General features: G+C 49.3%; 3 protein-coding genes across 3 annotated transcripts; 1 reads left to right on the top strand and 2 right to left on the bottom strand.

Annotated features, from left to right (window-relative positions):
• Positions 1–2,445: 2,445 nt before the first annotated feature.
• VFPPC_01137 (glycosyltransferase family 90 protein) lies at positions 2,446–4,854 on the bottom strand (the record flags this gene model as incomplete). Its single annotated transcript, XM_018281020.1, has 1 exon — positions 2,446–4,854. The coding sequence occupies one exon, from the start codon at positions 4,852–4,854 to the stop codon at positions 2,446–2,448; it is 2,409 nt and encodes an 802-aa protein (XP_018149507.1).
• Positions 4,855–6,731: 1,877 nt separating this feature from the next.
• On the top strand, positions 6,732–7,451 carry VFPPC_01136 (DHHC zinc finger domain-containing protein; the record flags this gene model as incomplete). Its single annotated transcript, XM_018281019.1, has 1 exon — positions 6,732–7,451. The coding sequence occupies one exon, from the start codon at positions 6,732–6,734 to the stop codon at positions 7,449–7,451; it is 720 nt and encodes a 239-aa protein (XP_018149506.1).
• Positions 7,452–7,731: 280 nt separating this feature from the next.
• VFPPC_01135 (myosin-1) lies at positions 7,732–11,546 on the bottom strand (the record flags this gene model as incomplete). Its single annotated transcript, XM_018281018.1, has 3 exons — positions 7,732–8,063; positions 8,124–11,457; positions 11,544–11,546. 3 exons carry the CDS (start codon positions 11,544–11,546, stop codon positions 7,732–7,734), a joined length of 3,669 nt encoding a protein of 1,222 aa, XP_018149505.1.
• Positions 11,547–13,335: the final 1,789 nt, after the last annotated feature.

Genomic DNA, 13,335 nt, shown 5'->3' with positions numbered 1-13,335 from the left:
GGACCAAACATGACATGAGCTTGACATATATGTATTAATACGTACGCACGGGCACCTTCTTTCAAGTACGACGTAATGCCAAATATCAAGCGAGCCATCTTGCTCACAAGCATCAAACGCGAAACATTGAATGCTCCAGCTTGAAGATGATTACTTGGCTCTGCTTTCGATCACGGCCTTCTCAAGTGTCTGGCCACAACTATCCTATTCCCAATTCCCAAGCTCAAGCACAACTCCCAACACATGCAAGCCAATGTCACAAGCATGAGTACCAGAAGATCTCCCAGGTTCCGGACCACCACCTACATCTACATAGGGTTGGCCATGGGATGAGCCGGGTAATGTCGCCATATCCTCTGACTTTCTGCATGTACGGTTGACCCTGAAACTTACCGCACCTCCTTCAAAGGTGGCGGGCTTATTATGGCCCCCGGCAATCAGATTCACGGCCATGGAGTCGGGACCCTCCTAGCTCAGGAGGAGGTTTTTCTGCATCTATAGAGACGACGGACAACCAGACGTGAATTGGTTACCTAGGCACATCATCTGCATCGATCATGTGTAAGCGAAATCAACTGCTCAGTACACAATTGCATTCGATGTATTACGCCTGGTATTGCCAGTTCATAAAATCGTCCCAAGTCTGCTCTCGGAGTGTCAACACCCTAGGCGTGCATTTGCTGGCTGCCTCAGCGACTCTTGTCAGCCATCATGGAAGCACACCTTTTTAGACGCCAACTAGCCTTGACAGCTCAAAAACAAGGTCAATACCAGATCCAAATTGAGTCTGGTCCTTTTCACATACAATACACGGAGAGTGAATGCACCCTACCGAACTGGGCTTCCACGAACCAGACCTTTTCATAGGGAGTACCAGACATGCAAAGGAAGACCCGCAAGATCTTAAAAAATTATAATTTAGAAAAAAAAATTAAAAAAAAAAAATTGACAGCTTGGTTGGTCAGATGTAATAGAGTGGCCCGTCTCCTCTTGGCTTGCGACGTGCAAGATTGCCGACCTCACCTCGAAAATCTGACTCGGACTCTCACATGCATTCGGCTACACGACCACTTCACAAAGAAATCTTCGGCACAACTTCCCCGGACTGGGTAACTTGACGCCCGGCAAGATGAAAACCTGCGGAGCTCGGACCTTATGCAGCCTTCACCGGCGCTTTTCGTGAGGTACAATCTTACAAATTTTGGTCCAATTCTTATCTCACCGGTGTCGGCCAGGGGATTGTGATCAATGATTGGGAGCTTCAAGTTGGACCGTCAACTTGGGTCCGGTCAATGGATGTCATCGTTGTCGGTGGGCGCCGTCCGGCGACCTGGTTCAATCACCGGACGCTTGGCTTGTTACCAAAGTACAAGTACCTTGTGTAGGCACATTGCAGACAGGCTTGACAGGCCATCGGAACTTCAAGATACATCCACGTCAACCCATTAAAAAGCCACTCAAAGCAGTCCATAGGCCCCATGTTTTTTATTCCTCTCCACAAGCCCCCGGGTTTCCCCATGTTTCCGAACTGGGCGTCGGGGGCACATGTGTTGATGATGGGTGATCTGGTCCCTCACCGAGGTACAACAACCAGATTGACTGTTTCATGTTTTGGTCTCCCCTGCCCCCACAACCCAGCCCAGGCATCTGCCAATTGAATGTTGCCGTCTGACTCTACCAGTTGACATGTATTCGGCTTTCCATGCATTGCTCATTCTTCAATGTTCTGAGCGACTCGCTCAGCCAAATATCTTCTTTGTCTGCATGCGTAGGTAGATCATTGCAAAGGAATTTGGGCTGGGACATAGGGCGTTTTCCAGGATTATCAGGAATCGCGCCTTCTATTTTCCAAATCTGCACAGGGAGTAATAGGAATGCATATGTGCTGTCTCCAGAAATATTGTTTAACTAGAGGTTGATGCTCAAATACTTTCCTTCGCCATCATCGCTATTCGCCATATCAAATACATGTGGAGGCTGTCGTTGAGATGTGCAAGGTGTCAGGTGAGGTAGGCGGACTACCACTGATTCAAACGGACCCGTTCCATCTGCACACGAAGTAAGATCAACGACATACATGTAGCCTTTTTTAACGCTCTTACGCTCTGAACTATCATCACCGGCAGTCGACTATTTCTATATTCCTGCGGTGAAGCTTACTTCCTCACTTGGTTTCCATGCAGCCGTCCGTCGAGATTCATATGCAGATTGTCCGATGTGTAACCATCCATTAGCCCCATACATCACTGCAACGGCTGCGCTCTCTTGATCTCGTCCCGGCGCTGTATATCTGCTAGACAATGACAGAGCCTGGCAAATAGAAACTATTTGCCAGGCTGGCATGTGTGTTCTAACAAGGGTGGCTCCTTTCTACCAGAGGAAGTGCACCCAGTAGCTTGCTTCGATATCACCCAATTGACAGCAAGAATATACCGTACATGATGATCAACGAGTCCACTCATCGCCTTGGAATTCTCCGTTTGACCTCTTTCGATATCCAATTTCATCTCTTCGATCGTCAATAAGCCTACCCCACTCAAGCAGTAGTCTAAACAAGTATATCTCCATGTCTTTTTTCCCCAACGACTTGTTTGCCCATCGTTGGCCCTGTTGTGCAATCCACTCTGCATCAGAAGAACGCCCTTTCAGATAAGTGTTAATCCCTTTCATTTTAGCTTTGTTGGCCGTCCCCGTAAAATAGAGCAATGTCGTATGCAAAGCCTGATATCTAGGGTCTATGGGCACAAAATGCAACCAGGGGGTGAGCCTGTCGGTGTACCAAGTCTTGAATATCGTGGAGATGAAAGGCAGGCACTGTGAATGTAGCATGGTCAACATTGTGGCAGGCGGCCCATCGTCTTCGTCAGTCACCAGCACATAGCGATATTTGAAGGGGTCCTCCAGCTGACCGCCTGTGCCGTATGCTTTTTTAATGGCGTCGCAGTTCTTACCCTTGCAGGCAGAGAGGTCACTTGCACTAACATCAAAGGATAGGTCCCGATTAGCCTCTCGCACGGAAACAGATTCTGACCTGAACTGATTATCCACTCCAAGAACAGGGAGAATCATGGTTACCCTATCTCGGGTGTCCGCATTGTTGATGAGGTGCAAAAGTCGTAGCTTATGGCTTCCCCGTGTCGATTGCTCGTTGATACCATGCGTGCCGATAGTACTCCTCCAGAATAAAGTATCCTTGCGCTTCGAAAATGGCTCTAGATCATCCGGTCTATTTTGCTGTGACTGAGATAAAGGAATCAAAATATCCCGAAACCCGCCCGTCTTGGATGGCCCAAATAATGGAACGAGGTCTTGTATCGGGGCGACGCCGAGATCCGTCATCGCAAAGCTGTGGAGATGGTTGAGGTCAGGCTGGGCACAAAGATCTAACGATCTTTGCCAATTGTCCAACAACTGACCACGAGAGTGATCTTTTACGCAACCTGCGCAAAAGCGGCCAATGTTCCAGTGAGGGCTAGTTTGGGCTCGGGACGTTGAAGGGCATGCTTCGGCATGTGCTCGTCGAAAATGTTTGACCCAGGTTTGGTACCGGATGGGGTCACGTTCCCTCAGCTCGGCGTATCCTGATCCGAACACTTCGCCAAAGGGTGCTGAACCATTCTGAGATCTTTTGGATATTATTTTGGCCATAGAATGCAAGTAGCTTCGGCTGTGGAGTTGTGTATTCGTCCATGACGGAAGCACGCGGGGCACCAGATTGAGATTGATAGGCAAAACCATGTCAGGCAAATGCCTTGAGAACTTTTGTATCATATCAGCTAGTTCTCTCAGATCTAGATTCTCGACGTGATTTCCTGAACTGTTCATGGTAACCTGCCCATCTGCCACGATAATACTGCCAACATCAGGGTTCGCTAGTGCTGATAGAACTCGTTTACGCAGATTTTCTGGCGACAGGGACCAAAATATATCCAAATCGCTGTCGATTTGCTGGAATTCATCTATAACAGCCGAACCAGAAGCGTACTGGTACCAATCTCCAAATTTGGGAGGTGGCGGTCTGCCACCATGGCGTTCTTCATATGTCATGACAGCAGTTGCCAGAGTTGTGCTCGTAGCGGCTTTCACAAGCCAGCGATCATGTATCACGCGAGCTTCGTATATAAGATCATTTATTGGATGCCGTTTCTCAAACCTGCTAATCGGACGAACGAATGTGAAGATGGTGGCGGTGATGAGAATGCTTGCCATGAAAGCGACGAACAATGTACGTCTGATGAAGACGACAGATCGTATGTCATGTGCGTAAAGAAAAATGGCCAAGCCGCAAGTTATTAGCCAGAGTGGCCCAAGACTTGCAGATCTTGAGAGATACATCCAACCTCCCAGGTTGAAGACGTTAACACCAGCTCGCCATGTACCATAGAGAAACGTGGTCACAGCGGTGGACACGACCGGGTTGGTTTCGCAGGTCCAAACTGACAAACCAATGGTTAGCGTGGCGAAGGCGAAACTATCTACCAGCACGTCAAATCCGTACAGGAATCCAAAGCCAACGCTACTTTGCGGGCCACTGCTGAAAAGTCGGGCAAATGTCCACACTGGTAAGAGTAGTAGCGATGAAGTAAGCAAGATGTTGGAGAGCGTCCGAAGACGCAGCTTGACACTTCTTGTCCAGGCCAAGATCCGCCACAAATGGACAATAGCTGTTGCATCTAGCACAAGGCCGACGTACTGCAGCAATGTGGTTTGAGACCGACTGTCCAAAGGGGCAAAACAAATGTAAGTTGATCCCATGACTTGATGCGTCGCTATATATGTTCCAATCGAGAACATGATTGCCCCGGCGGTGAACGATGTTACTGCTGCTCTCGGTCCACTCAGCCAGTCACGCATGTCGTCGAAAACCGTTCGCCATGGGTCATCTTGTTCAGCTGTAGCCGGAATGGTCCAGTCACGGCGCGTAGTGACGATATCATGTCCAATTAATAGAAGGCAGAGCCATGACTATGTAATTTTATATCAGCTGCGGCTCAATCTAAGCATAGATATTGGCACCTTCTCCCACACAAGCTTAGGTGGCTCGATGAAGGTGCGGCGGAGGTAGCTCAAGTACGAAACTGCAGATGCCGACAGGGTTTGGAAATCTTACCTCGACACCAGGAGTAGAGCATTGCTGCTTATAATTAACAAAATTGAAAATCTCCATCCGTAAAATAATGCATGCTACCAGGATGGGAACCGAATAGCGCCTAGGTCGAGCCGGAAGGTGAGGGGCAGATTCATTGTGACGTTCGCCTGACTCGGTTCTCGCGAGTAAACCATCCTGTCCAGTTTTCGCAATCGAGGTAAATCTTCCGTCAGCTCCTGGTAGCCACCTCGAGAGATAGCTAGCACCTAGGCAGATGAGACCTGACAGAAAGAGAACCAGAAGGGCGGACAGATGAGGACGTTCTGAATATGACACATAAGAATCAGGTGAACAACTGATGTTTAAGGAGCATTGGCATACCAGTCAAGGAGTGGCGCTCTAATGAATGGCAGGCGTAGGCTAATGACGTGATGGTGCTATGAATCGGATGCATTAGAATTGACATTTCAACTTTTCTGTCCAAAGGTGTCAGGTCTTAACATGCCACAAAGCCGATAGCTCATGCACCACTGGCGGCGACATAGCATGCTCTCTTCAGTAGAGGATTGCCTGATGCAGGCACATTGCTGAAATGAACAGAGAGAGCAAATGGTTGAATCAATGTGAAGGTTATTTTTCATGATGTGACAAGTGATGAGTTGACTGACGTATGATGGCCCCAGAAGTCAGGGGTTGAGCAACCAACAAGCCACGCCGAGAGAGTGGCAGTGCGCTAGCCGTTTGGCACTTGGTCATGATTATTACATAAGCCGCCTAGCTCCTTGGAGACTTGACAACATGCAACAAAATCAAATGCTTCAGGTTGCTGAAACCGTCATCCATGATTGCTGCCGAATTACAAATCCAGATCCCCATTGAGAGCCAGGTCACATCTCCTAAGGGTGGATAGAACGACGGAGTAAAACTAACGAAAAGGGGACAAAGGAAAGGAACATCGATTTCTGATTTTCTATTTCACGACGCGAGACCTTGTTATTTCGAACATGTAACGAACCTGTACCAGGCACTTTTACTACAAAACTCGACTGAGGCTAGGGGCGCTGTTACCATGGCCGGCTTCAATGATGCACCTATTATGCAATACCTAGCAGTTCCCGCTGTGTGCGGGCTGATAGCATTTCTAGGCTATTTTTCGCAGTATTTGTTTTGGCATTCATCACTGGAACCCGGGCCGCCCTCATCTCGCGAGACAGTTTTGTTCAACTTGTTTCTGCTATCATTGTGGTTCACATATTTCAAGACTATCACCGAGGACGCAGGTCGATATGACTTCACGGACAATGTGGTCGAAGCACGGGGAAGTTGGTGCAAGAAATGCTCAGCTCCGAAACCACCGAGGGCTCATCATTGCCGACATTGTGGACGCTGCATACCTAAAATGGATCACCACTGCCCTTGGACAGCAAACTGCGTCTCTATGACTACATTTCCACACTTTTTGCGGTTCCTTGTATTTGCCAATACATCCCTTTGGATACTCGGATATCTCCTTTGGCAACGATTTTATGCGCTCTGGGAAGCTCGGCACTTACCATCATATTTGGGCCCGACGGTACAAGCTCTTGTTGGTCTAGCTCTTACATCACTCATTTGTATGTTCACTGCACTGGCTTTAGCCATAATGCTTGCAACAACGGTGAAGAGTTGGTTGTTCAACTGCACGATGATTGAGAGTTGGCAAATAGAACGCCATGATGCAGTGATGGAACGAGGGGGACGAGACTGGTGGGATGTGGTCGGTTCGGATGGGAAGAAAATCCGGGTTGAAAGGGTTGAGTTCCCCTATGACCTCGGCATTTACGCTAATATGTCCCAGGCAATGGGAACAGCAAACTTCTTGCTGTGGCTTTTGCCTTTCTCGGGTAACCCGAAGGTATGCAAGGATAAATCTAGCCTCGGGTGGTCTTGGGAGGAAAACGGGTTCAATCGAAAGGAGGGCATGTGGCCCCCTCCTGACCCCGAAAAGATTCGACGTGAAAACAGAGAGTGGCCCGCGGCACGCAGAAATTATGAAGCTGAACTGAAGGATATGGGACTCATGTCCCCGGAAGAGCAAAAACTGGCCTTCCGAGAGCGCCAATCACAGGATTTCGAGAGAAGAAAGCACCTGTTGGCAGAACTGGAAGAGGTTGACGACCACGGCAATCTGAACGATGATAGCGATATAAATGGCTCTGATGGAGAACATATTTGGGAGAATAATGATGGTGAGAGGTTGGGAGACTACGGTGTTGATGAGGATACGGACGGTGACGCCGCCTTCACCACATACGATGAGGATGTCCCACTTGCCGAGCTCCTTCGCCGGAGAAGAGTCTTGCGCATTGACGACGTAGGCTAACCCTGATACTACATCTCACCCTCGTTGCTCTTTCTGTCAAGTATTAGGTGGCGATTTGAGGACTCGGGCTTCAGCTCGCCTTGAATGCCTTAGAAACACAGTCGCCATGTAACATTTATGCTTCAGGGCATTCCGCTCGAGATGCAATTTATTTCTAGTCAAGCTACAAGAAATCTCTGGCAACTCCGCCTCGCCACACGATATGCCAAACATCTAAACCTGTGCCGCATCGAACTCAAAGCATACCCCAGCATTAGCATCGAAATCCCATCCAGGGGGTTTACCAGTCATCATCCTCTTTATCTCGCTGCATGGCGTTTTTTCTTGCCAGCAATGCATCGGCTAAGCTACCCCCCAGACTTGGGGTAGGGGTTGTGCTGCGGCTGCCATCTGAGCTGCTAGCTCCGTTCAACCCAAGGCCGGAATCACGCTGTCCAAGCTCTCCGGGCTTTCGTCCCGCGGCTGGACGCTTTGCTGGAGGTGCTGGTGGCGTTGGTTTCGATTTGGCAGCAGGCGGTGCTGGAGGCGGCCTTGGGGCTGGTGTTGCCTGTTCTTCAACATAAGCTGCCGGAACCCAGGCTTGTCCATGATCGTTCTTCGCCAGCCACCAGCCTAACGGTAGTTGGTTAGTCGTGTTGGTTCATTTACGATTCAAGACACCGAATAACATACCATTGTTTTCCTTTTGAACGATTTCCAACATGTCTCCTGCTTTGATAGACAGTTCATTATCTCGCTGGCCGTTGAAATCGTATAAAACCTTGGCCATGATTCTGGGCTTGGCGGGAGCTGCGGGAGCTGCGGCAGGCGGCGGTGGAGGTGGTGCTCGATTTGCTCCACCACTTGTGCTATGTTGATTTCTCGTGTGAATCGGAAGAGGCTTGTTGGCTGTAACAGGGGTTGAAGCATTACCCGCCGCAGCAGATGGTGCCGCAAGAGCAGCTGGGGGTTGAGGTACTGTTCTTACACCTCCTCCTCCAAGCTTTGGCTGGGCAGTCCGGTTTCCTGTGAGCCGTGATGGTCTACCACCTGGTCCTCCCGGCTTGATAAGTTTCCCCCTAGTAATTGGCCGAGGCGGTACAGGTTTGGCTTTTGGCATCGGCCGTGATACTGAATTAGGTGGTTCCCCTTGTTGCGTATGAATCGCACCACTCTTGTAAAAGTCCACGGGTTGTTGGGAGTCCTTAGCCACCTTCACTTGCTGGAACTTGTTTGGCTTTTTGGCATACTCAATGACGTCCCCTATTTTGAGGTTGAAGCCGCCAGGCATGACACGCTGCATTTGAGTAAACATTTCAGTCTTCAGAACACAATTCATCAGAGGATCAGCCTCCTGGGCCGAGCCAACTCCAAGAGAGAACCAGTCATCTCGAGAAGTAGACGTGCCAATGAACTTGATAGCCCCGAGGGGGATGACCCGTTCTACCGAAATCTGAAAGTGGCCATTGGTGAGCAACTGAGCGATGATATAGAACTTGCTATTCGTAACGACAATAAGACGGGGGCTAGGCTTGCTAGATCGTCCAAACTTTGCCTCCAAGATTTCTCCGCGACAGGAGAACATGACTCGTTCGTTCGATCCAATATTAGCAGCATTTCGAATCTGGGCGCCCGGTCCGGCAGTCGCATTAACCCCGAGGTAGTCACCAAGAAATCTTCGAGATCCTAAGAGGCTCATCCGTCTGCGTTCTTTGCGGCCTTGGAGAAGCCTATGTCCTTGGTCGCGTAGTTGAAGGTACTCCGCACCTGTTCGTTTCTTCCTCCACATGCGCTGAATACGGGTTGCAGATTCAGCGCGGTAAGCAAGATATGCACGCCACATTCTCTGAATGCGGGTGGCCATATTATGCCAATACCTGTCTCGCATGTGCTCCAGAGCAAAGAGAGTTTCCGGTGACTTAATAAATGCTTTAGTTACGCCAAGTTGCCACTCTTCTTTTGGGATGCTGGTGTCTTTCAGAATCTGTTTTACCGCATCTTCGTTCGAGCCTTGCCATGTGTACTCGCCTGCATACGAAGTAGATGGAGATAGAAGGAAGAAGCGCTCAACAAACTTGTCGAAGGACTGGCGATACGCAAAGCCAGCTCGCCGGATGCGAACATTCTCCTGCAGTCCTAAATACTTGATCTGGTGAAGAACGTTGGGGCTGTTGTATTCGCTCGGTGACTTGTTCTCATTCGGTTTGATTGTCCGTATGTACGAAGGTTGGCATTTCATCAGTGTGTCTACCAATGCATTTGCTGAGGTACGAATTCTATCGCCTGCGGATGGTGGCTGCTTTCTATTGTCTTGGTCAACTTGATGAGGAAAAAGTGTATGCACGAACTGATTGCCACTGTGCTGGAAGAGGTTGAGTAGTCCTTTCAGTAATTGATCCTTGTTTTTATCGGTGATACCATCAACTGTATACGAGACATCTCCCGCATAGTGCTTGACAATGAAGCTTCCTTGACGAGGGGTCAAATGGGCGTGAGACATGCCATTTATACTTTGCATAAATGTCCGATCACAGGCTGCAGGGTCAGCATGCGCGGTCTTGGTCGCATCCTTCATCGCAGAGAAGATCCCAGGTGGTCTGATCTGTTCAATCAATTCACAGACGACTTTGTTGTCAAAATATTTGATTGGCGTCCATTGAATCTTCTCACGAGCGTATTCTTCCTGCTCCGTCTTGAGCGTCAGCTGGATGAAGATTTGCTGAAGCTTCTCATTGACGTAATTTATGCAAAGTTGCTCAAAGCTATTTTTCTCGAATATTTCAAATCCGTAGATGTCCAGGATACCGATAGTGTTTGCCGTGGCTTGTCTCGATTTCAGAGACTTGTTGATCCGCTCCACGATCCAGTCAAAAAGATTGTTGTAGATGGCTTTGGCCAATGCATCACGAGTAGCGGTTGCCTGTGCTGGATTGCTGGGGGACTCGATAACCTCGCCATTTCGTGGTGTCAGGATGCGAATTGTGATGGCATGGATCAGTTGATCCGGTGTCACCTCCATCAGGTATGCAACAAAGTCTACAACTGACTGATCCGCAACCGCAGCATAACCGCCGTCATCCTCATGAAACTGTATGTTACCGATCCACAGGATGGCAGCCAGCATGCGGAATATTTCATCTTGCTCAGCTTGGCTAAGGCCAATGATCTTCATGGCGCTAAGTGTGTCTTGAAAATCTGCAACGTCGTCTATGCCATCCACGTCAAAGCACTTTGATCGGCTTGTATAGACGTATGTTTCTGGTTTCTGGATCCCGAAAAGTTCCTGATATTGTTTCGGCGCGCCTTTCGTGAACTGGTAAAATATATGAAAGTTTCTTTCATTTGCGATCTGACCGACAACACGGGATTTTTCAAGCAAATAATTCGTAATATCCGCACCAACCGGTTCGCCAGTTGAGTTGAAGTATATTTGAAGATACTTGCCAAATCGCGATGAGTTATTGTTTCGTAGTGTTTTTGCATTGCCAAATGACTCCAGTAGGGGGTTGGTCGCGAGGACCATTTCCTTGATCTTCTTGATATCGCCCGACTGCTCTCCAGAGACGTTCGCGATGTATTGCATGATGCGCTTGGCCGCCTCGGTTTTGCCCGCACCTGATTCACCAGAAATGATTACACACTGGTTATCGTGATAGGCTTTCATATTATAGTAAGCAGATTCAGCGATGGCGAAAACGTGCGGCGGCATTTCTAGCCGGTTTTTCCCTTTGTAGCTTTCGAGGACTTGGTCGGTATAGATGCCGAGATCGCGAAACGGGTTCACTGAGACCAGTACATGGCCGATATATGTGTAAATCTCGGCGCCTTCGAATCGCTTCTTCAGGTTGTCGTTGATGGCTTCATTGGAGACCTTGCTCAGCAAAGTCAAGTCAGAGACTCCGATCTCCTTCTTTTTGGTCGCTTCAAATGTGGCTTTTTTTGGTCTACCCCCGCCAGCCCCTTGGGATCCTGATGCGCCTGACTGGGCATTACGGGCAGCTTTGTCCTTCGGACGCCTGGAAATACCCTTGATAGTAGTAAGAAGAATTGTCAGTTTGATGTCCGGGTGTATGGATGCACCAGGCTACCAATCACTCTATGGGCAAATCTTACCATGACGAACAACAGAGAACGATGAATCAGTGATGTGGTGAGTCTGGGATGTAGCTCTTTACCAGCTCATTGAGCGGCCAATTTAGAGAGGGTGGGAGTTAGGTGACCCCAGGAGAATATGAGGGAAAGCGAGTGGGCGATGTGTCCCTGCAGTATCGTGAAATTTCCCTCTCTGTCCTGGATGTGGCGCTAGAGGCGATTGACAACCTCACAAGTCGATGATGTGTGGTGCCTGATGGTGACGAAGCGCCGACAATTTTCCGCCGTGGCACAGCCTCACGAACACGAATCAGTGGCAAGTACCCCGTAGTGGGTCGACGGATTGTTTCAATCTTTGTCTGCATGCGGGTGGGAACCTGAGGTAAGCCCTTACTCCAGGCACATCAACGGCATATCCAGATACTGTCAACTGGTTTCCCTTGCAGTTCTTGTTCTGTGAATGGTAGCCTCCTTTGACTTCACGATGGTCGCGTTGCCCCGACGTAGGCCAAATTTACATCAATTTCTAACCATCCGCCTGAAATGCCTGAAAACATGCAGCCGACCTTGACGGGGTTCAATTACCCTAGGTACCTAGGTAGTCAAAGGCAATTGCTCGATTTGAGGAAGCCGTAACATACATGCACACATACCCTAGACTACCCCGAGAACCTGACGTCACGCTATGTTTGTAACTCTCGTGTGCTCGGGCAGAGCACACTTGGCACGACAATGTCTACAGTATAACATGAATTATGCGTGTGTGCATGTGTGTGTCTCTGCCGATGCAGGGAGGCAGCACGAGCTCATGGCAGCGGGAACGAAGACATACTCACCAAAGTGCCCAATTAATTCGACGCCTAGATTTCACCAAATGCTACAAGCACAAGCGTGGGTATGGTCAGTCCCATTTCTATCAAATCCCTGCATCGTGCCCACAGCGAGTCTACCTGGACTCCATGCCGGGCTTTGGATGGACTGCGAGGTAGCCCTATTCGGCTCAAACAGTGATTTTGATCAGAGCAAAGCCAATACCAAGGAGTTTCGTGTTCTGGCATACGGGCACCCCCTATAGTGCGGCCGTCTCAGCAGGCAGGACATCTCTGGAGAAATTTGCGACCTGTTATTCGAAGTTGTGTGTCTGGTTGCATTTAACCCAGTGGCATTCAATAATTGAAGCTCAATGCCGCTATAGCATTGGCCGACCAATCGAAATGCAGGCAGAAGAGAAAGATTGAAACCAGACACTAGTATCAATCTGGCCTGGTCAAAAGAGACATCCAGTACTTCCCTCTACCTACCTACCTAGGTAGGTAGTAGGTACCTACCTATACCTAAGGCAGTCGTCTTGAAATCGGATCAAGCATCACATCACTGCTTGACTGCGGGGTAAATGACTGTGACCCACCAGGCACTACTCCGTACCAGACAGTCAAACCCAATGTCTGTCACATCCCATTTGCCATCCAATCTCATCAAGACCCCACCCCCGCCACCGATGTAAGCACGAACCAACCAAGAAGATGTCACCCCGCTCCAAGCTTCGCCGAATGGCCAGGCCCAAAGCAACATTTGAAGTCATGCCAGACACAGGCGTGGGAGAGCTGTCACAGCTCGCAAAGCTCAGTCAAGCTGTCACGCTGTTGAGCTCATGTTGTCAACCGGCCGGAGCAGCCAAGCCTTGACAGGTAGCCCTCGCATCAGGAGACGGGTTGGTGGCACAACCTAGATAAAGCCTCCACCTGCCCACCTTTCCTTACCCTTGCTTACGATTCCCAGATGCCCTCCGCAACACATACCTCAAGCACACAGC

The sequence above is a fragment of the Pochonia chlamydosporia genome, chromosome 1, assembly GCF_001653235.2.
Source record: "Pochonia chlamydosporia 170 chromosome 1, whole genome shotgun sequence".
Classification (NCBI taxonomy): domain Eukaryota; kingdom Fungi; phylum Ascomycota; class Sordariomycetes; order Hypocreales; family Clavicipitaceae; genus Pochonia; species Pochonia chlamydosporia.
Note: the sequence above shows the minus strand (reverse complement) of the source record. Positions and strands in the feature narration are given on the sequence as shown.